General features: G+C 52.5%; 1 protein-coding gene across 22 annotated transcripts in view; it reads left to right on the forward strand.

Annotated features, from left to right (window-relative positions):
- NFASC (neurofascin) overlaps positions 1-19,590 on the forward strand; it is a 157,281-nt gene extending 137,691 nt beyond the window's left edge. For 21 of the 22 annotated variants that reach the window (XM_064173663.1, XM_064173671.1, XM_064173675.1 and 18 more), the window contains 3 exons: positions 2,391-2,522; positions 4,648-4,717; positions 15,141-19,590. In XM_064173663.1, the coding sequence (XP_064029733.1) occupies positions 2,391-2,522; positions 4,648-4,717; positions 15,141-15,372 (434 nt within the window). In that variant the 3' untranslated portion in view covers positions 15,373-19,590. Of the gene's footprint in view, positions 1-2,328; positions 2,523-4,647; positions 4,718-15,140 lie in introns of those variants that run through there. The other variant, XR_010308811.1, reaches the window with a different exon arrangement.
- Positions 19,591-24,040: the final 4,450 nt, after the last annotated feature.

Genomic DNA, 24,040 nt, shown 5'->3' on the forward strand with positions numbered 1-24,040 from the left:
CCTTAGCACTGATTTCTGCAGCTAATACAATCTTTTTCCATTTCAAAGCTTTCCAGTAAAGCTTTCTCCCCCTTTCCTCCCCAAGCACTCAGCTAATTGAATCCTCAGCTCCACTCTGGTTTAATCTCATTCTCCCCATTACAAAGAGTGCATCTTGCAGGACTCCAGAGCTCAGGTTGTACTAAAGGTAAATATTAAATGTGGCAGCATTAGAGGGGAAAGCAGCAAAAGGGACCTGAGGCATCATCAGGAAGCTGCTTGCAGCTTCCTCAGTGCTGCTCAAACTCAGAGCATTCAGGGTCCAACAGAAGTCCTTCAGTAAATGCTGCTTTTTCTTCTGCTCATCCTCCTCCTCCTTCTCCTCCTCCTTCTCATCCTCCTCCTCCTCTTCCTCCTGCTCCTCTTTCATCTAAATTTCCTTCTCCTGGCTTGGTTGCAGTTACCTACTGACAGCATGACTTAGGCTTCCTCATAGAATCAGTCAGGGTTGAAGGGACCACAAGGATCATCCTGTTCCAACCCCCCCACGCCATGGATCAGGCTGGCCACAGCCTCAGCCAGCCTGGCCTCAAACACCTCCAGCTATGGGTCCTCAACCACCTCCCTGGGCAACCCATTCCAGCCTCTCACCACTTTCAGGCTCAACAACTTCCTCCTCACCTCCAGTCTGAAGCAAACACCTCACAGAGTGATAGGGGTTGGGAGTGACCTCTGAAGATCATCCAACCCAAGCCCTCTGTTCAATCCTGCCCAGGATCACCATGTCCAGGTGGGTTTGGAAGCTCTCCAGAGAAGGAGACTCCACAACCTCTCTGGGCAGCCTGCTCCAGGGCTCTACTACCCTTAAAGAAGTCCCTCCTCATGTTCAGCTGCAACTTTCCACGTTCAGCTTTGTGCCAGTTACTTTTTGTCCTGTCCCTGGGCACCACTCTAAAGAGACTTCCCCACCCTCCTGCTACCCACCCTTTAAGTATTGATCATCACTGATCAGGTCCCCCCTCAGTCTTCTCTTCTCCAGGCTAAAAAGTCCCAAGTCCCTCAGCCTTTCCTCATCACTGAGATGTTCCATTCCTCTCAGCATCTCTTCTCCTCAATGCTGCTGGCCAGCACTGATGCTTGCAGCCTCAGAGTGATGTGGCTTAAGAAAATTAACCAATTCAACCCATTTTTAACCTTGCTCTCCCTCTTCCAAGAGCCTCTCATGCTGATGCAGTAGCAGAGGCTCATCCTTTAGGCTTTCTTTGTAAGAACCACCTTGGGCACCACAAAAGGAAAGATGCTCAGAGTGTTCTCCTGCCCATGTCAGGCAAATCCCTGCTACATCCCAGTTCAATCCCACTCAACTCACATCTGCCCTGCTCCTGCCAGGAGCCACCTCTCTGTTTGCACTTGCAGGCTGGTTAAATTTAGCCCCTCCCTGCCTTGCTGAAGGTTATTTTCTCCTCTGCTCTGCCTTGCTGAGTACCAAGAGCCTGTCAATGAGAGGCAGAAAATGGCAGCTTGGTGCTATTTATAGGATGTGGATATGTCTTGTCTGACCCTGTATGGAGCAGCAAACAAGGAGTTAGAGGACATGAGGGAGGACATGGACATTAGGAGATGTTTGAGGAACAAAGCACCTCCTTGCTCAGTGTTCATCACAGCCTCCTGTGGGTGTTGGAATAAAGAGCTTGCCCCAGGAGTGCTGTCAGACTACCTCTCAGCTATCTAGGACCCAGCTGGCATTCCTCAAAGAGCTCTTCCCAACCCTGTGTCCCCACTTATGCACTGGCTGAGTCTTGGTGGGTTTCCACAAGTCCCTTCTCTCAACCCTGGAGACTCCCATGGCCACCCAAAGGCAGCAGAACACCCTGGGTGGTGGCAGCAGAGGTGCTGGGCAAGGTTATCCCACAGGATTCAGGTTTCTCCCAGCTCAATGAGCCCAGGAGGTGCTCCTCAATCTCTCTGGACACCAAACAAAAGAGACTGGAGCCACTTGGGTAGAGTTCTTTGGGACCTTGCCACTTCCAGGGCAGCTCAGGAAAGCTTAATCTGTTACCCAGCTTCTTTTGCCATTATTTGCAGCTCACCTTTCTCCCTGGCCTATGGGAGGGGTTTTTCCTTTGACCTTGTGACCCTTTGCTGTTCTCAGCACCTGTTTAAAGCGTGGAAGTGACCTCCCACCAGGAGAGGAAAGAAAAAAGCCACAGCTTCCCCACGCTAGACTCTGGGGATAACCTGGTCCCCGCACACCCCCGCAGAGATACGGCGCTGAAGATAGGCTCTAAAGCGGTGGACTGTGTCTTAATTCATCTCTTTCCCTCTTTGCCTGTGGTCTGTCCCTTACAGGATGGTTTTTGTTTGTTTGTTTTTTTTCCCCCACCCCCTCCCCCTCTCCTTTTCCCTCCCAGCTTACACCAAGAACCAGGTGGACATCGCCACGCAGGGCTGGTTCATCGGGCTGATGTGCGCCATCGCTCTGCTGGTCCTCATCCTGCTCATCGTTTGCTTCATCAAGAGGAGCAGAGGTGGGAAATACCCAGGTAAGAGCAGCTGGGGGTGGTGGTGGTGGTGGTTCAAACAGCTCCAAGCTTCCTGGCCTGCATGGAGAACAGTGTGGGCAGTAGGATAAGGGAGGTTATTCTGCCCCTGTGCTCAGCACTGGTCAGGCCACACCTTGAGTGCTGTGTCCAGTTCTGGGCCACTCAATTCAAGAGAGATGTTGAGGTGCTGGAACATGTCCAGAGAAGGGCAACAAAGCTGGTGAAGGGCCTGGAACACAAACCCTATGAGGAGAGGCTGGGGGTGTTTAGCCTGGAAAAGAGGAGGCTCAGGGCAGAGCTCATTGCTGCCTGCAGCTGCCTGCAGGGAGGCTGTAGCCAGGTGGGGGTGGCCTCTTCTCCCAGGTAACCAGCAATAGAGCAAAGGGACACAGCCTCAAGCTGTGCCAGGGGAATTATAGGCTGGATGTTGTTAGGAAGTTGTTGTCAGAGAGAGTGATTGGCACTGGAATGGGCTGCCCAGGGAGGTGGTGGAGTGGCTGTGGCTGGAGGTGTTGCAGCCAAGCCTGGCTGGGGCACTTAGTGCCATGGTGTGGTTGGTTGGGCAGGGCTGGGTGCTAGGTTGGGCTGGCTGAGCTTGCAGCTATCTTCCAACCAGCTTCATTCCATAACTCCATGACTCAAGGGCTTTGCTTTCTCTGGTTTGGGAATGCATTTCTTAGTGGGAAGCTTTTCTGTTTAATTAAAGGTCAGGTGAGGGCTCTGCAGGCTGTGGAGTTGGAGACTCCTGCTAGGCACAACCCAACCTCTACTGTGCAAATTTACTTCTCCTTATCTAGGGAAGGCTCTTTCCAGCCAAAAACGTCATTAACTTCTTTTTTTTTTTCCAAAGCAAAGGCTAAAAAAGGAAAAATTCTTTCCAATAAGGGAGCTGAGACACTGACACAGGCTGCCCAGGGAGGTTCTGGCTGCTCCTTCCCTAAAGGTGTTCAAGGCCAGGTTGGATGAAGCACTGAGCAACCTGAGCTCAGTGGGAAGTGTACCTGCCTATGGCAGGGAGGGGTTGGAATTGGCTGAGCTTTAAGGTCCTTTCCAACCCAACCCATTCTATGAATCTATGAAGATTCCCCAAGTGAAAGGTCCTGCAGTTGGGTCGAGGCAATGCCAAGCACAAATCCAGGCTGGGCAGTACCAGGCTGGAGAGCAGCCCTGAGGAGAGGGACTTGGGGGTGCTGCTGGAGGAGAAGCTCAGCAGGAGCCAGCAGTGTGCACTTGCAGCCCAGAAAGCCAAGCAGAGCCTGGGCTGCAGCAGCAGCAGTGTGGCCAGCAGGGCCAGGGAGGGCATTCTCCCCCTCTGCTCTGCTCTGCTGAGACCCCACCTGGAGTCCTGCATCCAGCTCTGGAGCCCCTAGGACAAGAGGGCTGTGGAGATGCTGGAGAGTGTCCAGAGCAGGGCCAGGAGGATGCTCAGAGGCTGCAGCAGCTCTGCTGTGAGCACAGCCTGGAAGAGTTGGGGCTGTGCAGGCTGGAGCAGAGGAGGCTCCCAGGGGACCTTCTTGTGGCCTGCCAGCATCTGAAGGGGGCTCCAAAAAAGCTGGGGAGGGACTTTTGAGGCTGTGAGGGAGTGTCAGGAGTGGGGGGAATGGAGCAAAGGTGGAGGTGGGGAGAGTGAGGCTGGAGGTGAGGAGGAAGTTGTTGAGCAGGAGAGTGGTGAGAGGCTGGAATGGGTTGCCCAGGGAGGTGGTTGAGGCCCCATGGCTGGAGGTGTTTGAGGCCAGGCTGGCTGAGGCTGTGTGCAGCCTGCTCTAGGGTAGGGTGTCCCTGGGCATGGCAGGGGGTTGGCACTGGCTGCTCCTTGTGGTTTCTTCCATCCCTGCCTGCTTCTATGACTATGATGAATGCATCCTCTCACACTAGCTGCAGCCCCTGTGCCCTGGCACTACCTTTGCGAGCCCTTTGGTGCCCTTTGCGAGCCCTTTCAAGCCCTTTGGAGCCTTTTGTAAGCCTTTTGGGTGCACATTTTTTTCTCCCGAGTCCAAGGCAAGCTCCACCCCACCCCGCAGGGAGCTCACAAAGCCTCCACCCCAGCTGCTGTTACTCTCTTGCGAAGCTTTTCCCCTCAGTGCTGCTTTGTAATGCGCAGTGTTGGGGTTGTGCTTGTTTGCAGTACGAGACAATAAAGATGAGCATCTAAACCCCGAGGACAAGAATGTAGAAGATGGCTCCTTCGACTACAGGTAACTTCCCTTGGCATGTCTACCCCCAACCCAAGCCACCACAGCTCCCCATCAGCCCCACTCCCCCCATCACAGCCCCCACTCTGCTACCCACTCCGCGCATCCGCAGCGCTGCGGTGCTAAAGCAGCCTCTGAAAGGATTTCTCCTCCCTTCCTCCTTCCCTCCACCCTAAAAGCCTGGGAGGATGCTGCTGAGGTCTCCTCCTTTCCCTGGAGGATCAGCCCAGGGTTAGGGACTGGCCTCAGCTGCCCAGGACACAGCTGTCACCAGGTGCAGCTCAGCCTTAGGCTCCCTGGAGCAGCTTCTTTCAGGGGTATCAACCTGCAGCTCAACCTCTCTCCTACCTGGAAGAGAGATCCAAGGGAGATGTGCCCAAAGTTATGTTTGGACCAGCCCCAAGAGCACACAAACCTACTGCTGGGGGGGTTCTGCCCAGGACACAGCTGTCACCAGGTGCAGCTCAGCCTTAGGCTCCCTGGAGCAGCTTCTTTCAGGGGTATCAACCTGCAGCTCAACCTCTCTCCTACCTGGAAGAGAGATCCAAGGGAGATGTGCCCAAAGTTATGTTTGGACCAGCCCCAAGAGCACACAAACCTACTGCTGGGGGGGTTCTGCCCAGGACACAGCTGTCACTAGGTGCAGCTTAACCTTAGGCTCCCTGGAGCAGCTTCTTTCAGGGGTATCAACCTGCAGCTCAACCTCTCTCCTACCTGGAAGAGAGATCCAAGGGAGATGTGCCCAAAGTTATGTTTGGACCAGCCCCAAGAGCACACAGATCTACTGCTGGGGGGGTTCTGCCTGCATTCCAGCCAAGGTTTTCTGTTAGGAAAAGGCTTTTCCTATGGAAAAACTCCTTCCTGTGAAGCTATCAGAGCCCTGCAGCAGGCTGTGGAGTCTCCTTCTCTGCAGAGCTTCCAACCCACCCCCCCACCCCGGGCCATTGTGATCCTGGGCAAGCTGCTGTGGGTTCCCCTCGGACTGGATGATCTCCAGAGGCCCTTTCCAGCCCACCCCCACCACGTTGGGATGCTGGGATCCTCTGAGCTCTCCAGGCAAACCCTACCAAACACACCCCCCCACCCCCAGGGCTGCAGCAGCTAAAACCGCTTGGACTTGCCCTCACCTCCCCCCACTCCTCAGCTCCCTTCACATGAAATCACATCCTTTGGAGAGCAGCAGCCCCCACTTCCACTCCAGGAGAAGTCCCAGGCTATTTCAGGAAGGGCCAGGCAGTGTCCCCAGCCTGTTCACGTGCGACACAGCAGCCACAGCCCTGCTGCTGCTGCTGCTGCCAGTGGTTGCCCCCGAGGAGCAGGAGCAGGTAACGCTGTCAGCTCACATCGGGCTGTGACAGGTGACAAGGATAAATTGCAGCACTCCCAGCTCACCCTTTCAGCACCAAGGGTCTGCAAAGAAGTCAAATCCACCTTTCCAGCTGAGCTGGATCCAAAGCCTCAATCCAGCTAGCAGGAATTTTGGATCCTGGCTTCAAAAGTGGGGGTTAAAGCCCAGCTCCTTTCCCCTTCCACTCAGCATCAGAAGTGGAGGTGACAAAGATGGGGAGAGGTTTAGCTCTGATTCAGTAAGGGATGGAACAAGACACACACCTGGATCCACCAAGGGCTTCAGAGGGAGCAAAATCTGCCAGCACACAGCAGATAGGAGGAAGCAGAACAACTTCAGGCCTGGATGTGATGGTGTTGGTGTGGGTAGCAGGCTGGGAAGTCCAGTTCAGGAGCAAGCCTTTCTCCAAAAGCTTGCTGTAAGCTCCTCAGCCTCCTGCTAGCAGACCAACACAGCCCAGCAGGGGCCAGGAGAAGCAGCATGCTGGAGGAAAATGTCCCTACTGCCTCAAATGAGATCTTCCTCACCCCCCTGCAAGGTCTGGATCTCAGTTCTAGTGGTGGGAAGCCAAGCAGAACAATCAGATGAAGCCTGGAGAAGAGGAGGCTCAGGGCAGACCTCATTGCTGTCTACAACTGCCTGAAGGGAGGTTGTAGCCAGCTGGGGTTGGGCTCTTCTCCCAGGCAAGCAGGGATGAACAAGAGCACAGCCCCCTGAGGAGAGGCTGAGGGAGCTGGGGGTGTGCAGCCTGGAGAAGAGGAGGCTCAGGGGGGACAGGCAAAGCCTGGCTGGGGCACTTAGTGCCATGGTCTGGTTGATTGGCCAGGGCTGGGTGCTAGGTTGGATTGGATGAACTTCGAGCTCTCTTCCAACCTGCTTGATTCTATGACACAGCCTCAGGCTGTGCCAGGGCAGGTTCAGGCTGGATGTTAGGAAGAAGTTCTTCACATGAAGAGTGATTGCATTGGAATGGGCTGCCAGGGGAGGTGGTGGAGTCACTGTCACTGGAGGTGTTTCAAAGGAGGTTGGATAAGGCACTTAGTGCCAGGGGTTAGGTGATTAGAAGGTGTTAGGTGCTAGGTTGGACTCGATGATCTCAAAGGTCTTTTCCAACCTGGTTCATTCTGTGATCCTGTGAACTCCACACACAGACTGCAGGCTGGGAATGTTCCTTTCAGTTTCCTGGCCAGGGAGACCTAACAGCAGAGAAGAAAGGAGCTCAGCAAGGTCCTGCTGCAGGCTTTGGATCAAACACATCTCTGCCCAGGCATGATTTCCCAAGTGCAGCCAGGGCTCCTTGTACAGCCATGACTGCAGGTCCCACAGCTGCTGTCCAAGCTTTGACCAGAACAAGTCCCTGTGGTGCTCTGAGTCGTGACAGGGATCCTCCCAGTTCCCAGATTTGTGCCATGTCACCCAGGAGCTGCCCACACACAACCCAACAGGCTTGGATCCATCTCCAAGCCCTCAGCCAAGCTTCTGGCAGTCCACACTGACTTCAGAGACCTGCTTCTTAAGAGCCCCTTGAGGTGGTTGCAGTTAAGACCACCTCAAGATCCCCACCACTCCTAAGCAATCACATTGCCAGGGACCCCTTGCCTTGCACAGAAGGAAGACCAAGCTCTTGGCATGGCTGGCAGCATTGTGGCAGTCAGCAATGCTGCTTTTATTGCCCTGGCACCATCCAAGGGGCTTTTGCCTTCCAGGCAATGGGAAGGAATGGGGCAAATCCCTCATCCCACCACACAGCAGCTTCTGCTTAGCTGAAGTTCAACCTTTTATCACCAGCCCCATTCCCAGAGAAACATTGGAAGCTAAAGGCAGAGATCAGTAAAATGGCAACATCCAAGCTCCAAGGTGCTCCTGCATTTTCAGTCACTCACACATGGACTAGATAGAGGGGGAGGGAATCCCCAAACACCCCCCAAACAACTCAATGAAGAATAACATCCAAGCTCCAAGGTGCTCCTGCATTTTCAGTCACTCACACATGGACTAGATAGAGGGGGGGAGAATCCCCAAATACCCCCCAAACAACTCAATGAAGAGCAACACCCAAGCTCCAAGGTGCTCCTGCATTTTCAGTCACTCATCTATGGACTAGATAGAGGGGGGGGACCCCAAACTCCCCAGATCAACTCAAAACCAACACAATCAAGCTCCAAGGTGCTCCTGCATTTTCAGTCACTCATCTATGGACTAGATAGAGGGGGGGGACCCCAAACTCCCCAGATCAACTCAAAACCAACACAATCAAGCTCCAAGGTGCTCCTGCATTTTCAGTCACTCATCTATGGACTAGATAGAAGGAGAGGGACCCCGAACCCCCCAAACAACTCAATGAAGAACATCACCCAAGCTCCAAGGTGCTCCTGCATTTTCAGTCACTCATCTATGGACTAGATAGAGGGAGAGGGACCCCAAATCCCCCAAACAACTCAATGAAGAACATCACCCAAGCTCCAAGGTGCTCCTGCATTTTCAGTCACTCACCTATGGACTAGATAGAGGGAGAGAGACCCCAACCCCACCCCCCCCGATCAACTCAAAACCAACACAATCAAGCTCCAAGATGCTCCTGCATTTTCAGTCCCTCATCTATGGACTAGATAGAGGGGGGGGGGACCCCAAACCCCCCAAATCAACTCAAAAACAACACAAGCTCCAAGATGCTCCTGCATTTTCAGTCCCTCACTCATGCACTAGATAGAGGTGGGGGAATCCCCAACCCCCCCAAACAACTCAGTGAAGAACATCACCCAAGCTCCAAGATGTTCCTGCATTTTCAGTCCCTCACCTATGGACTAGATGAGGGAGGGGGAGAAACCCCAACCCCCCCAAACAACTCAATGAAGAGCAACACCCAAGCTCCAAGATGCTCCTGCATTTTCAGTCACTCATCTATGGACTAGATAGAGGGGGGGGGACCCCAAACCCCCCAGATCAACTCAAAAACAACACAATCAAGCTCCAAGATGTTCCTGCATTTTCAGTCCCTCACCCACGGACTAGATAGAAGGAGAAGGACCCCAAACCCCCCCAAACAACTCAATGAAGAGCAACACCCAAGCTCCAAGATGCTCCTGCATTTTCAGTCACTCATCTATGGACTAGATAGAGGGGGGGCCCCAAACCCCCCAGATCAACTCAAAAACAACACAATCAAGCTCCAAGATGCTTCTGCATTTTCAGTCCCTCACCCATGGACTAGATAGAAGGAGAGGGACCCCAAATCCCCCCAAACAACTCAATGAAGAACATCACCCAAGCTCCAAGATGCTCCTGCATTTTCAGTCCCTCACCCATGGACTAGATAGAAGGAGAGGGACCCCAAACCCCCCAAAACAGCTCAATCAAAAACAACAACGAAGCAAAAGATCCCTTAACAACCTACAAACTTTGCCTCCTCCTCCTCAGGAACAACAGGTTTCCTGGGAGAAGTAATTGGAGGCTTCCCTTGAGGAGGCAGAAAGGAAGGTGAAGCTGAAGGATTGATCCCAAAACGCTCTTGGCTGATTAAGATTCAAAGTGATTGTGCTGTTAGGCTCCAGGAGGGCAGCAATTAGTACTTGAAGCGAGGCCAGGGATTGAGCTGATGTGAAGTTCTCCCTCCCCACCTCCACCGTAGCATGTCTGATGTGCTCTCATCATCTCTCACGTCCTTAATGCCCTGTGCATGCAACTTTCAAAGCTCTGCAGCCCATCGTTGAGAGCTGCTGTCACATCTTTCTGTTCCACTGACAGTATAATGGTTTTCCTGAGCAGAGGCTAAGCTGGGAAGTTGATTTTTCCAAGCAGGAGACCATTATCCTTGGACAATGTTCTGTGCCAGGGACTGTGCCTCATTATACCAAATGTTTCAGCTGTGCAGAGGGGGAGCCCTGCTGGAATCCCTGGCCCACTTGGAAGGGAAAGTGGAGTGGTTTCCTGAGCTCCAGGTCGGGTTCAAGGTGGCACAGGTTACAAGCTGCAGGCAGAGCCAGCTTGCCTCAAAGGGACCATCTCAGAAGGCAGGGGACACAGAGCTGTCCTCTGAGCCCAGGCAGGGGAGGAGAGGGCTAAGCAAGCAGCTGGGGAGCTGTAGGCTTGTCAGTAGCTACTGGTGCATGACTCATGGAAAGCCAGCAGAAGGCTGAGAGGGGGAAACCAACGACCTTGGGCCACTCGGCCCTGGTCCTGCTGCACCTCAGTCCCCAGCAGCCGCCGGCTCCCTGCAGCCTCTTCCACCAGAAGCCCTTTCCGAGCAGCCCGGGGGCTGCCAGCTCACTTCTCCCTCCCCTCCCCACCCCGCTGCTCCCTGCCAGCCTTCGGGAAGGGGAAGCCAAGGAGGCTGCTCCTGTTCTGAACCATTCTCCTGGCTCCATTTGGTATAACGAGGCAATTAGCCCCCCCCCTTTCCCCCCCCCTTCCCCTCCCCCCCCCCCCAGGAATGCAGACCTTCCCATTTGTGGTTTCTAGCACTGCCCCTGTGAATGCAGCCCTCACCATACCTCTCTCTGATCAGGCTCTTTTCTGCTTCTCTCTGTTTTATTCCCATTCTTTCTTCTCCTTTTCACCTGGTCTATCCACATGGACCATGAAGGTCTCTTGAAAGGTAGGACCACGTGCTGCCAGAAGTTTGGCACCTTTAGCTTGTTGGGTTTTGTTCTTCCTTTGGTTTTAATTTCTCTTCCTTCCTCCCAGATATTTATTCCTTTAGAGCTGAAACTACACCTTCCCCCTCCCCACTGCCACCTACCTGCCTCCACCTAACACCTTTAAACAACAGCCCTCTAACTCCTGCTGGCATCAGGGGGTCTCACACACACACATCCAGCAGGCTGCATCTCACTTGGAAAGGCTCTGAGGGCTGAATAAGAGCCCTCTGACTCCTGTTGGCATCAAGGGGTCCCTCAAACACACACATCCAGCAGGCTGCATCTCGCTTGGAAAGGCTCTGAGGGCTGAATAAGAGCCCTCTAACTCCTGCTGGCATCAAGGGGTCACACACACACATCCAGCAAGCTGCATCTCACTTGGAAAGGCTCTGGGAGCTGAATAAGAGCCCTCTAACTCCTGCTGGCATCAAGGGGTCACACACACACATCCAGCGAGCTGCATCTTGCTTGGAAAGGCTCTGAGGGCTGAATAAGAGCCCTCTGACTCCTGCTGGCATCAAGGGGTCCCTCAAACACACACATCCAGCAGGCTGCATCTTGCTTGGAAAGGCTCTGGGAGCTGAACAAGAGCTCTCTAACTCCTGCTGGCATCAAGGGGTCACACACACACATCCAGCGAGCTGCATCTCACTTGGATAGGCTTTGAGGCTTGAACAAGAGCCCTCTAGCTCCTGCTGCCATCAAGGAGTCCCCCTCACACACACCTATCCAGAGAGCTGCATCTTGCTTGGAAAGGCTCTGGGGGTTGCAGGCACTCCCTGAGCACCAACCAAGCCCTCTCAGCCCCATGCCTAAGTAGCAGATCCCTTCCAGTACAATGGAGCCAGTCAAAGGTTGGACTTGGGATCTCAAAGGTATCTTCTAGCCTCAAGAGTTCTCTGCTTCTCTGATGCCCCCAGATGTGCTCAGCACCCTGCTGCTGGGCACTCATGGGATGGTGGTGAAGAACACAAGCAAAAACCAAGAGATCCTAAACAATCTGCCCAATCTTTGTCTCAGTGCTGGAGAAAAACCAGACCCCTCCTCCCTCTGGCTTATGCCTCCCTCTCTTCTCAATGATTTATGCCACTCAGGACAATGCCTCCCCAGTGATTTCCATCTGGGTGCTTTGGTTCTCTAATGCACACATCAGCAAACCCCCCCCAGAAATCCATCTTAACAGGGTTAGAGAGCATCAAGATGCTGATGAGTAGCTGCTTCACCCTCCTCATGCACTAACAGGATAGAGAGTGCTGGAGAGAGGTAAAACCAAGGGGCAGGTTGGGGAGGGGGGAAAAAAGAGAAACCAAAAAACCCAACCAAAAAATAAAAGGGCACTGCTTAGGGGGTGGGGGAGGGGTTTGGTGCTGCAAACCCTCCCCTGTTAGGGAAAAATCTGGCTCTAGATTGAGCTTTAACTAAAGCCCAAACCTTGGGAAAGGATCTGGAAGAATCCAGAGGTCTGGGTTTTGCCACTCTCTGCTTAGCAGCTCTTGGGTGTTCTAACCAGCAGTCCTGCTTGCAGACTGAATTCTCTTCCTCCTCACCCCCACTCCCCCCCCCCCCCCCCCAAAGGAAGCTGCTGTCAAAGCTAACAAGTGATTAATTTATTTATTTCACTGTGATGCCAAGTTGACTTCAAGCACAAGCTCCTGAGACAAGGAAAATCCCTCAGGAAGCTGCATCTTGTGCTGTGGGACATCAAATTCCTCTCCCACTTCAGAGATGCTCCACTAATGAAATGCCTTGAGGGGGGATTCAACACCTCCCCAAGCTGGAGAGCATTCTGCTCCTTGGTCCAAGCAAAGCTGATGGCTTTGTGGGAGGCAAACACCTTGATGGGCACCAACTATAAAGAGCTGCTCTGCTCTTTGGTCCAAGCAAAGCTGATGCCCTGTGGGAGGCAAACACCTTGATGGGCACCAACTATCAAGAGTTGGTTTGCTGCTTGGTCCAAGCAAAGCTGATGCCTTTGTGGGAGGCAAAGACCTTGGTGGATACCAACTACCAAGAGTTGATTTGCTGCTTGGTCCAAGCAAAGCTCATAGCTTTGTGGGAAGCAAACACCTCGGTTTGATCACCTTAGTGGATCTCAACTAGCAAGAGCTGGTTTGCTGCTTGGTCCAAGCAAAGCTGATGGCTTTGTGGGAGGCAAACACCTTGATGGGCACCAACTCTCAAGAGCTGCTTTGCTCTTTGGTGCAAGCAAAACTGATGCCAGCTATCAAGAGCTGCTTTGCTCTTTGGTGCAAGCAAAGCTGATGCCCTTGTGGGAGGCAAACATCTCAATGGCCACCAACTCTCAAGAGCTGCTTTGGTCTTTGGTCCAAGCAAAACTGATGCCAGCTATCAAGAGGTAGTTTGCAATTTAATCCACACAAACCTAATGCCTTCATGGGAGGCAAAGACCCTGCTGGACACCACCTTTGGAGGGCTGTGACCCAAGCTCAGTACTGTTACTGCTTCTACTAAATCTGAAGGAGCAGAGTGTTGTGTCCTGCTGGGGAGAGAGCCTGAGAGGTCCCAAGCTAAAAGCACCAACAAGAAAAAGACAAGAATGGAGGTGGGAGGAGAAATAATTAAGGTCCAGATGTGATGCCTTGAGGGATATCACAGAATTTGCATGCTGGAGCTCAGCTCAACTATGAATTAAAGGATTAATTGATAGGGATAAAGCTATTTTTTTTTGCTGCAGGACAATCCACACAATGTTATCTGGAGATACCAGCCCTTGCCCTCCAGAGGCAGCTTTGCCCTGGTTTGAGGCCCTGTTTTGGTGTTGGTTTTGTGGTTAAAAGGTTTCTTCCAAGGGCTTTTCCTTTTTCTTTCTTCTCCTGTGGGTCAGGACTATTTATTTTCTCAGTGACCTGACTTAATCTAGTGAAAATGGGAGAAAAGGAGGATAAAGACTTGAGCAAACAAGCTGAGATGCTCAGAAATAAGCCTGGAAAAGGCACATTTCCCAGGAGTTTTGGAAGCTGCACAGAACTTGGCATCTTCTCCATGTCTCCCTACCCCCTCCCTCCCCCCCAGCTCCCACCCTTGCAGTGCTTAGAGTGCCCTCCCCATTGCATGCAGCTAAACCAGCCAAGCTGAGTGGCCCAGAAGGAAATCTGGGCACAAACCTCACTAAAGCAGGTTGCAGCAAGGTTGGCCAAAGTGCTGAGGGAAAGAAAGGCTCTAAGCAAATGCCAAGGGGAGGATATTTATAACGTGGATCCAGCTGGGCTGATTTAAGCATCCTGTCTAATGTAGGTTAGATAAAAAAATACAGACCCCAAAGCCTCAAAGTTGAGTTCTAAAAAGGAGAAAGGAGAAAGAAAGAGAAAGAGAGAAAGAGAGAAAGAAGAGAGAAAGAGAGAAAGAAGAGAGAAAGAGAGAAAGAGAGAGAGAGAGAAAGAGAGAAAGAGAGAGAGAGAGAAAGAAAGAAAGAGAGAAAGAAAGAGAGAAAGAGAGAAAGAAAGAGAGAAAGAGAGAAAGAAAGAGAGAAAGAGAGAAAGAAAGAGAGAAAGAGAGAAAGAAAGAGAGAAAGAGAGAAAGAAAGAGAGAAAGAGAGAAAGAAAGAGAGAAAGAGAGAAAGAAAGAGAGAAAGAGAGAAAGAAAGAGAGAAAGAAAGAAAGAAAGAAAGAAAGAAAGAAAGAAAGAAAGAAAGAAAGAAAGAAAGAAAGAAAGAAAGAAAGAAAGAAAGAAAGAAAGAAAGAAAGAAAGAAAGAAAGAAAGAAAGAAAGAAAGAAAGAAAGAAAGAAAGAAAGAAAGAAAGAAAGAAAGAAAGAAAGAAAGAAAGAAAGAAAGAAAGAAAGAAAGAAAGAAAGAAAGAAAGAAAGAAAGAAAGAAAGAAAGAAAGACTTCAGCCTGGAGAAGGATTGGAGGAGACCTCATAGTGGCCTTCCAGTATCTGAAGGGGGCTACAGGAAGGCTGGGGATGGACTACTGATGAGGTCTTGTAATGACAGGATGAGGAGGAATGGATTTAAAATGGCAGAGGAGACATTTAGACTGGATGTTAGGAGGAAGTTCTTTGCAGTGAGGGTGGGGAGACACTGGCACAGGTTGCCCAGGGAGGTTGTGGCTGCTTCCTCCCTAGAGGTGTTTAAGGCAACCTGCTCTAGTGGGAGGTGTCCCTGCCTATGGCAGGGGGTTGGAGCTGGCTGATCCTTGAGGTCCCTTCCAACCTAGACCATCCTATGAGTCTGTGATTAAAAAGCTGAAGGTTGGGCTTGCAGACATCCCACAGGCAGCTGTGGGTCTCCTCACGGAGGCTGCCTCCCCACCTTCCCTCAGACACACCAGGGCTTGCTGTCTGAGCTCAGAGCATCCCCAGGCCGGCAGGGCACAGCTCTGGCTGCACGCTGGAGTGACTTCTGAATATCCAGACCTGGGGAGGAGGCTGCGAGCCTTGTTCTCAGCCCTTAACTCTGTCTGTCTGTCTTCTGCTACCCAGTGACGAGGACAACAAGCCCCTGCCGAACAGCCAGACCTCCTTGGACGGCACGATAAAGCAGCAGGAGAGCGACGACAGTCTGGTGGACTACGGAGAGGGAGGCGAAGGGCAGTTCAACGAGGACGGCTCCTTCATCGGGCAGTACACGGTGAAGAAGGACAAAGAGGAGACAGAAGGCAACGAGAGCTCAGAAGCCACCTCCCCAGTCAATGCTATCTACTCGCTGGCGTAACTCAAATGCCCTGAAGCCACCAACAGCCTGAGGTGTTTGTAGTGGTTGGGGGGACGAGGGTAGGGGTGGGGGGGGTGGGGAGGGTGGGGAGGGAGTTAAAACTTAACAGCCGCCGCTAGCTCCAGCGTCTGAAGGGAACCAAGCAACGGTGACAAGCGACGACGACAGCAAGGAACAAGAGCAAAACGCAACGAAACCGAACCGAGACAAAACGAAACGAATCGAGACGAAACGAAACGAAACGAAACGAAAGAAGACAAAACGAAACGAGGCAAAACGAAACGAAACGAGACGAGACGAGACAAAACCAAGGGAGGCAAAACGAAAGGAGACAAAACGAAACGAAACGAGACGAGACAAAACGAAAGGAGGCAAAACGAAAGGAGACAAAACGAAACGAAACGAGACGAGACAAAACAAAAGGAGACAAAACGAAACGAAACGAGACGAGACAAAACGAAAGGAGGCAAAACGAAAGGAGACAAAACGAAAGGAGACAAAAAGAAACGAGAAGAAACATAAGAAAGAAAGAACCGAAGCCAATGCAACGAAAGAGGCAGACCAGGTGGCTGCTGCTGCTGCTGTCATCTTACCCTTAGCAAACAAGCCAGCAATGAGGACTCGCTGGGGCACGGATGGGTTGTAGTTGAGATCTGGGCTGAGCCCAAAAGGGGATTGGAGGTGGATTGGGATGCTTCAGCCGTACCCCCAGCTTCTGGGCTGGCCCCAGCACCCAGCCTGGCACTGGCCGTGCCGTGGGCTTGGCCATTTGGGCTCCTCAAGGCTCTTTTTTTTTGTTGTTGTTCTTTTGGGAGGGAGTTTAAAAAAAAAAAAAAACAACAAACAAAACAAAACAAAACTTCTTTTTGATCTTTACCGGAAGGTTTCAGATAAGAGAGGGGAGGAGAGGAAGGAAGAAAGTAACAGAATGGGCTTGGGGAGAGAGGAGGGGGAGTGTGGGCTGGGCAGAGCGGTGAGAGCAGCTTAAGTGCACGAAAGGAGGTGGATCTTTGGGCAGCGACACCACGGCACTGAGTTGTCCATCCTCATGGCAACACCTTGCCCATAGCCTCTCCCTAACTCTACCCAGCACCTCGACACCCTTCCCAAAAAGCCAAGCAGGACCTATGCAAGGAAGAGCAGGTGTGTCCCCCCCACCTCCCTTGGCACCATAACTCACATCCAAGCCCACCGGGAGCTCACAGACCGCCCTGAGAGGGCTCTGGAGCATCCCGGAGAGGACAAGAGGTCTCAGAAGGGATCTTAAGGAGGACACAGCCTGGTGCCACTCACCCTCCAAGCCCACGAGAGCAGCACTGCTTGCCTGGTTAACTGCAGGCAACGCGTTTTGGTTCAGCACGGGGTTGGGGGGGGGGGGGAATCTGCCCCCAGCCCATGCCTGCTGTCTTGGAAGGGCAACTCCACGCATCTTATGTAGCAAAGAGGGAGCGGAAGCAGGACCAGCGCTGATGCAGGACGAGGGGACCAGGAGTCACTTATTTTTTTTTTTAAAGCAAATAAAGCCCTCGTGAATAACTCAAAGGCACCCAGTCAGGATGAGAAGCACCCCCCCAGGGCGGGGTGGAAGGGTCCCGTCGGCAGCTCGAACGCTTCTGGGACACACACCCCTCAGGAGATGGGGAGGAAGGCGCACGGTGGGAGCCCAGCACCTGAGGTCCACACCTCCCCCAGACCTCAGGGATGAGCCAGACCGACAGCATCTCCCCCTGCCCTCCCTTCCTCATTTCTGACAGTGGCCTTCCCCTCCCCCCACCTCAACCCCCCCTTTCTCCATCAACCAGCCTGAGCAAGAGCCTTCCGCCAGCGACCGCCTGCGCCGCAGGGGCTCCCCTGCGCTGTCTTCTTCACATATCAGGACAAAAGTGGCTTCAGCCAACCCCTTCCCAGGCTGGAACAAAGCATCTCGGGCTAGGAGTGCTCCTTCACATGCCTTACACAGCTTGGAACTTCCCGGGAAGTTTAACAAACTGATATTATCTCCTCCCCACTCCTCCCCTCCTCCTCCAACCGCTTCTGCGCCCCTAACTCCTCCATGGTCTCTTTCGATCCACCCAGCCCAGTAGGAGTAGGATGCTTGGGTGGCTCTGCCAGCTGAGCCAGCATGGATCACTGTAGAAGGTAGAGTTTTCTAATAGACCATATACTTAGTGGCCAATGCCATGTTGTATTCTCCCACTTCCTGCACTTTTGAAACCAAAGGTACCTTCGCTGAGAGACTTGGGATGGCTTCAGACCCTTTCACCATCAGCAAACGACGTTGGGATGGATTTTCACCACCACCACCACCACCACCATTCCCTTTTCTTTTCTTTAAATTTCTATTTTATGTTTTTTTTTTTTACTCTAAGGAGGATGATTTTGGTCAGCAGAAGAGATGAAAGGCAACAGGATTAATGCAGTTGTTCTTTCAGCTTTCCAGCTGGGTTGGCTGTGAAGATGAGTCGCTAAGCGGAGTGCTTCTGCTAACAGGGACTGTTCAAGGTGGACTCTGCCACGTTCTTTGAAGCTGCTAATGGCACAGCTGCCCTGTGCTTTGGAGGTCAGCCTGGACTTGCTCAGCACCTGCTCAGCACCTTCTGCTGCATCACACAGAGAAAACAGGAGGGAGCTGGATGCAAGAGTGGAATCACACAGAATGTGAGGGGTTGGAAGGGACCTCTGGAGATCATCGACCCCAACCCTCCCTGCCAAGGCAGGGTCACCTAAAGAAGGTCACATAGAAACACATCCAGGCAGGAGTTGAATGTCTCCAGAGATGGAGCCTCCACAGTCTCTCTGGGCAGCCTGTACCAGTGCTCCATCACCTTTCAATTAAAGAAGTTCCTCCTCGTGAAGGAGTTATGAGCAAAGGAGCTATGTGCACCACAGGAGCCAAGGTTTGGGCTGCTGTTTACAGAGTGAGTCTCACCCTAGAGCTGTGGGAGCTGCTGGTACCCCAGGACAGTGCAGGGATGTCCCCTCTGCACCACACACAGGAATCCATCTGCTGAGGTCCTCCACCCATGTCCCCTTACAGAGCAAGAGCAGTGCAACTTGCTCTGGTACCACACACAGGAATCCATCTGCTGAGGTCCCATGTCCCCTTACAGAGCAGGAGCAGTATCACTTGCTCTGGTAGCACACACAGGAATCCATCTGCTGAGGTCCTTCACCCATGTCCCCTTACAGAACAGGAGCAGTGCAACTTGCTCTGGTGCCACCACAGCAAACACATTCATGCAACCAGCCTATTTCTGCTGCTGCCACTCGCCACTGAGCTGCTCTGAAGAGAGCATCTCCCAGCCCAGGACGTGCAGGGATAATCACTTCCCAAGCTCCCAGCTGTCCTCACAACACTGAGTTCACTCAGCTTGCCCAAGCTCTGGTGGAAATGAGGAGAGGAAGGAACAACAGCAGCCCCTGCTGTGCCTCTGCCACCAGAGCTGGGCATCTTCACTCACACCCAGCACACCACATCCTCACCGCTTTGGGCACTGAGCACTAATCCAATGGGGACCACAAGACCCTTGGCTACCACACAGCACCTCCAAACCTCCAGGCAGTTGGCCAGGCAGAGGTGGAAGCAGGGCAGTCTGTGTGCCCTTCACACCAGAGGCTGTCTTCATAGACTCATTAAATGCATCAGGTTGGAAGGGACCCTCAAAGCTCATCCAATCCAACCCCCACCCTTGCAGCAAGCAGGGGACAGCTCCCACTAGAGCAGATTGCTCCGAGCCACATCAAACCTGACCTTGAATGTCTCCACCATCTCCCTGGGACAACCTGTTGCAATGTTCCACCACCCTCATAGTAAAGAGCTTCTTCCAGCTGTCCCATCTAGATCTGCCCTGCTGTAGTCTTTCTCTCCTGTCATTAAGCATCAAATCACTGAGCAAAGCTCACAGCACCCATCTGGAAATGGAGAAATGCCTCACCCTGGAGCTCTGCAGAGTATGCCCCAAGCAAGCAGGGAGGGAAGGAGTCGACCTCAACCCAGCCAGGTCTGTCCTTGCCTCAGAAAGTCTTCTAGAAGCATTTAGAATCTTACCACCAGGTGATTTGGAGTAACCAGCAAAGGAAGGGAGATGCCTGCAGAGGACCCAGTGGGCAGTGGGGCTTGGTGTAAGTGACTTGTAGCCTTGTATTAACTGGGTGTAAAAATTACTCACAAATGATAAAAGCTCTATTAAAAAAGTCAACATTTTTTTTTCTTGGAAACCTTCCTGAGAGTCTTGGAGCCCAAAGGAAAAGTTCTCACTGAGTTCAAACCTCCTCCTGAGCGCTCAAAGGTTTTACTCCCTTTAGTAAAAGCTGAGTAGCTGTTGGAATGTGGTTACTGCGTCATGGGGAGGGAAGCCACCACAGCCCTGACCACAAAAGCCACCACAGCCCTGACAGGGTGACCTTGTGACACCCCCAAAATGCATTCCCCCCCCCCCCCCCCCCCCCCAAATGGCTTCACCCACATAGGCATCATGGCCATGGAGATGGGCAGAGAGGAGGAACATGAGGAGTGCTGGTGCTGAGGGGTCTCTTGCCCACCCATCTCTGCCTGCTTTAAGGGCTGATGGTTGTGTCTGCCTGTCCCCAGTGTCACCCTGCAGGAGCTGCTTTGCATCTCCTTCCCCAACTGCCTCTCTTTGGAGGGGACAAAGCAGTCACCTCATTTCCCACTACCTATAGTGTAACCCCCATCCCCCCCATATCCCCCCCAAGGATTAGGAGCTGCTCTGGTGGGCCCTAGAGGTCAGTCACCTTCTGCTCAAAGGGCAGGAGCTCTGCTGGGTCTCCCTCATTCCCATTGGGATCTGCAGGGCCTCCCTAGAGCAGTGCACACCTTCACCTTTTCCAGGAGATAAACCTTCACCAAAGGTTCAAGTGAGAGGCCAAGAGAGTAAATAAGTAAACACAAAGAGAAAGAAGAGCCAGACCCAAATCCAGGCACACACAGGAGCTGGGAAAAGCACTCTGGGTCCAACTCTCAACTTGCTAATATGAGCCTGTTTCTAAGAGAGTCTGAGCCAAAACCTTATCCATGTTCTGGAGGTGGACCCCAAATCCAAGTGCAGGACTCAGCCTGTCCCTCTGGAGATGGATCTTGAATCCAAGTGCAGGACACAGCCTGTCCCTATGGAGGTGGATCCTGAATCCAAGTGCAGGACTCAGCCTGTCCCTCTGGAGATGGATCTTGAATCCAAGTGCAGGACTCAGCCTGTCCCTCTGGAGGTGGATCCTGAATCCAAGTGCAGGACTCAGCCTGTCCCTCTGGAGGTGGATCCAGACTCTGCTGTCTGCATCCAAGCCCAGGACACATCCTGCCCCTCCTGGGCATGTAGCCTCTTGCTGTTTGGAGCTCTGCACTTGTCCAGCAGCTGACACAAGCCCCAGGAGCACAGGTGTGGGCTACAAGAGGCCATTTGCTGCTTGTCCATGGTCTGGAAGCTGCTCCTGCTCTCCTGAAGTGCTGTTGCAGCGAGGGGCAGAAAAGCAGCGAGGAGAGAACAGAGGAGCTTTGGTACCAGTCCTGAACCCCTGCTCACTGAAACCCCAACTGTCTGCCCTGCCTGGACACCACATCGTGATGCCCCCCACACCTCTTCTGCCAGCAATGCCTTCTCCCAGGTGGCACCCCCAGGTCCACGTGCCATGGTCACTTCTCATCCAAGACACCAATCTGGATCGAAGAGGAGCTGCAGCAGAGCAGGAGCAGAGCCACGCAGCAGCATCCCATGCCCCTCACCGTGCCTTTAGCTGGCACACAGCACTCTCCCCATCCATTCACCCATCTTGGCACAGCCCAGCAGCTCTCCTCAGCAGGCAGGTCCCAGCAGAGCTGTGAGTTCCACCTGCAGTGTCAGGCCTCGTCGTGCACGAGCAGCAAACAGTTTCAGCTAAGCAATAATAAAACTCCTCTTAAAACCCAACTCAACCAAACCAAATCCAACCCAACCAAACCCAACCCCACCACCTGTCCCTTGCACTAAGACCTGTTCTATTAATGAGAACAGCAAAGCTTTTCTGCTCCTAACAAACTAACCCACCCCATCAGTAGCTCCCCTTGCCCTGTAGCTGCAGTGTCTCCACATCTATCCCCCAAGTCAGGGTCAGGCTTTGGTTGTCCCAAGCAGTCCAAACCCTGTGTCAGAGCCACAGAACCTGCTCCTGCCTTCACAGCACACGGTGCAAAATGGTCCTTCCTCCTGCTCACATCAGAGAGCAAGCATTGGGCTTGTTTGGTTTGCCTCTGGTCTGTAAATAGAGCTCCAGCCAGGCATCCTCTCTGTAAAACCTCCTGCTTGTCTGCCTGCCTGCCTGCCTGTCTGTCTGTCCATGCTCTCTGCAGAACTTCCCAGCTGCCTATCTGTCTCTCCAGCCTTTGATCATCCAGACAGTGTTTCTCTCTGTAAAACTTCCTGGTTGTCCACCCTCCCATCCTTCTATCCTCTGTAAAACCTTCTGGCTGCCTGCCCATCCATCCATCCATCCATCCATCCATCCATCCATCCATCCATCCATCCATCTTCTCTGTTAAACCCCCTGGTTGCCCACCCATCCATTCATCTTTCTAGCCTTCATCCATCCTTCTATCCTCCCTTCATCCATCCTTCTATCCTCCCTTCATCCATTATCCTCCCTTCATCCATCTTTCTGTCCTCCCTTCATCCATCCTTCTATCCTCCCTTCATCCATCCTTCTGTCCTCCCTTCATCCATCCTTCTGTCCTCCCTTCATCCATCCTTCATCCTCTGTAAAACCTTCTGGTTGCCCACCCATCCATCCTTCACCCACCATTCTATCCTTCCTTCATCCATCCTCCTATCCTCTCTTCTCCATCCATCCTCTGTAAAACCTTCTGATTGTCCATCTATCTATCATCCATCTCTCCATCCATTCTTCTATCCTTTATCCACCCTTCTATCCTTCATCCTCTATAAAACCTTCTGGTTGCCCACCCATCCTTCTGTTCTTCATCCATCTTTCCATTCTTCATCCATCCTCCCTCTGTAAAGCCTTCTGGTTGCCCACCCATCCATCCTTCATCTACCCTTCATCCATCCATCCATCCATCCATCCATCCTCCCTCTGTAAAACCTTCTGGTTGCCCACCCACCCATCCATCCTTCATCTACCCTTCATCCATCCATCCATCCATCCATCCATCCATCCTCCCTCTGTAAAACCTTCTGGTTGCCCACCCATCTATCCTTCATCTACCCTTCATCCATCCATCCATCCATCCATCCATCCATCCATCCATCCATCCATCCTCCCTCTGTAAAACCTTCTGGTTGCCCACCCATCTATCCTTCATCTACCCTTCATCCATCCATCCATCCATCCATCCATCCATCCATCCATCCTCCCTCTGTAAAACCTTCTGGTTGCCCACCCATCCATCCTTCATCTACCCTTCATCCATCCATCCATCCATCCATCCTCCCTCTGTAAAACCTTCTGGTTGCCCACCCATCCATCCTTCATCTACCCTTCATCCATCCATCCATCCATCCATCCATCCATCCATCCATCCATCCTCCCTCTGTAAAACCTTCTGGTTGCCCACTCATCCATCCTTCATCCATCCTTCTATCCTTCCTCCTATCCTCCCTTCTATCCATCCTTCATCCCTCTGTAAAACCTCCTGGTTGCCCATCCATCCATCCATCCATCCATCCATCCTTCATCCCTCTGTAAAACCTCTTGGTTGCCCATCCATCCATCCATCCATCCATCCATCCATCCATCCATCCATCCTTCATCCCTCTATAAAACCTCTTGGTTGCCCTCCCATCCTTCTACCCTCCAATCCCTCCCTCCCCTCTGCAAATCCTCCTGCTTGTCCTCGAATGTCCTCTGCATTGATTTGCTTCCTCTGTTTGTTGGGTAAAGCAAACTCTGCCACCTTTGTGTTTCACCTACTTGTCCCCAGGAGAAACAGAGAGCTGAGGCTGGCAAATCCACAGTTTGCAGCCAGGAGATTTATGGGCTTACAGAAGGGGAAGGGAGGAAGGGAGGGAGGGAGAAAGAGGGAGGGAGGGAGAAAGGGAGGGAGGGAGAAAGGGAGGGAGGGAGAAAGGGAGGGAGAAGGAGGGAGGGAGAAGGAGGGAGGGAGAAAGGGGGAGGGAGAAGGAGGGAGGGAGAAGGAGGGAGGGAGAAAGAGGGAGGGAGAAAGAGGGAGGGAGAAAGAGGGAGGGAGAAAGAGGGAGGGAGAAAGAGGGAGGGAGAAAGAGGGAGGGAGAAGGAGGGAGGGAGAAAGGGGGAGGGAGAAGGAGGGAGGGAGAAGGAGGGAGGGAGAAGGAGGGAGGGAGAAAGAGGGAGGGAGAAAGAGGGAGAAAGAGGGAAGGAGAAAGGGAGGAAGGGAGGGAGGGAGAGGGAGGGAGAAGAAAAAAAGGGTTTACAATAAGGACTTCTATGAAGAACCCAACCCAGGGGTGCAGGAGAGAGCAAGGAAGGCTCTGGGCTTTCTTTTTTGAAGCAGTGTAAAGAAGAAACCCAAGCAGGATTCTTTTGTCCAGAGAACCCTGAACAGACAATAAAACATTGCTCAAAACTTGTCCTGAGCCTGCAGTTCACCTCTGGCAGCTTCCAGAAGGCAAAAGCTGCTCAGCACCAGCTGAGTCCTTCCCAAACCCAGCTCCTCCCTCCTAGCCCATCCAAGGGAGTGATG

The sequence above is a fragment of the Pogoniulus pusillus genome, chromosome 39 (genome assembly GCF_015220805.1).
Source record: "Pogoniulus pusillus isolate bPogPus1 chromosome 39, bPogPus1.pri, whole genome shotgun sequence".
Lineage (NCBI taxonomy): Eukaryota > Metazoa > Chordata > Aves > Piciformes > Lybiidae > Pogoniulus > Pogoniulus pusillus.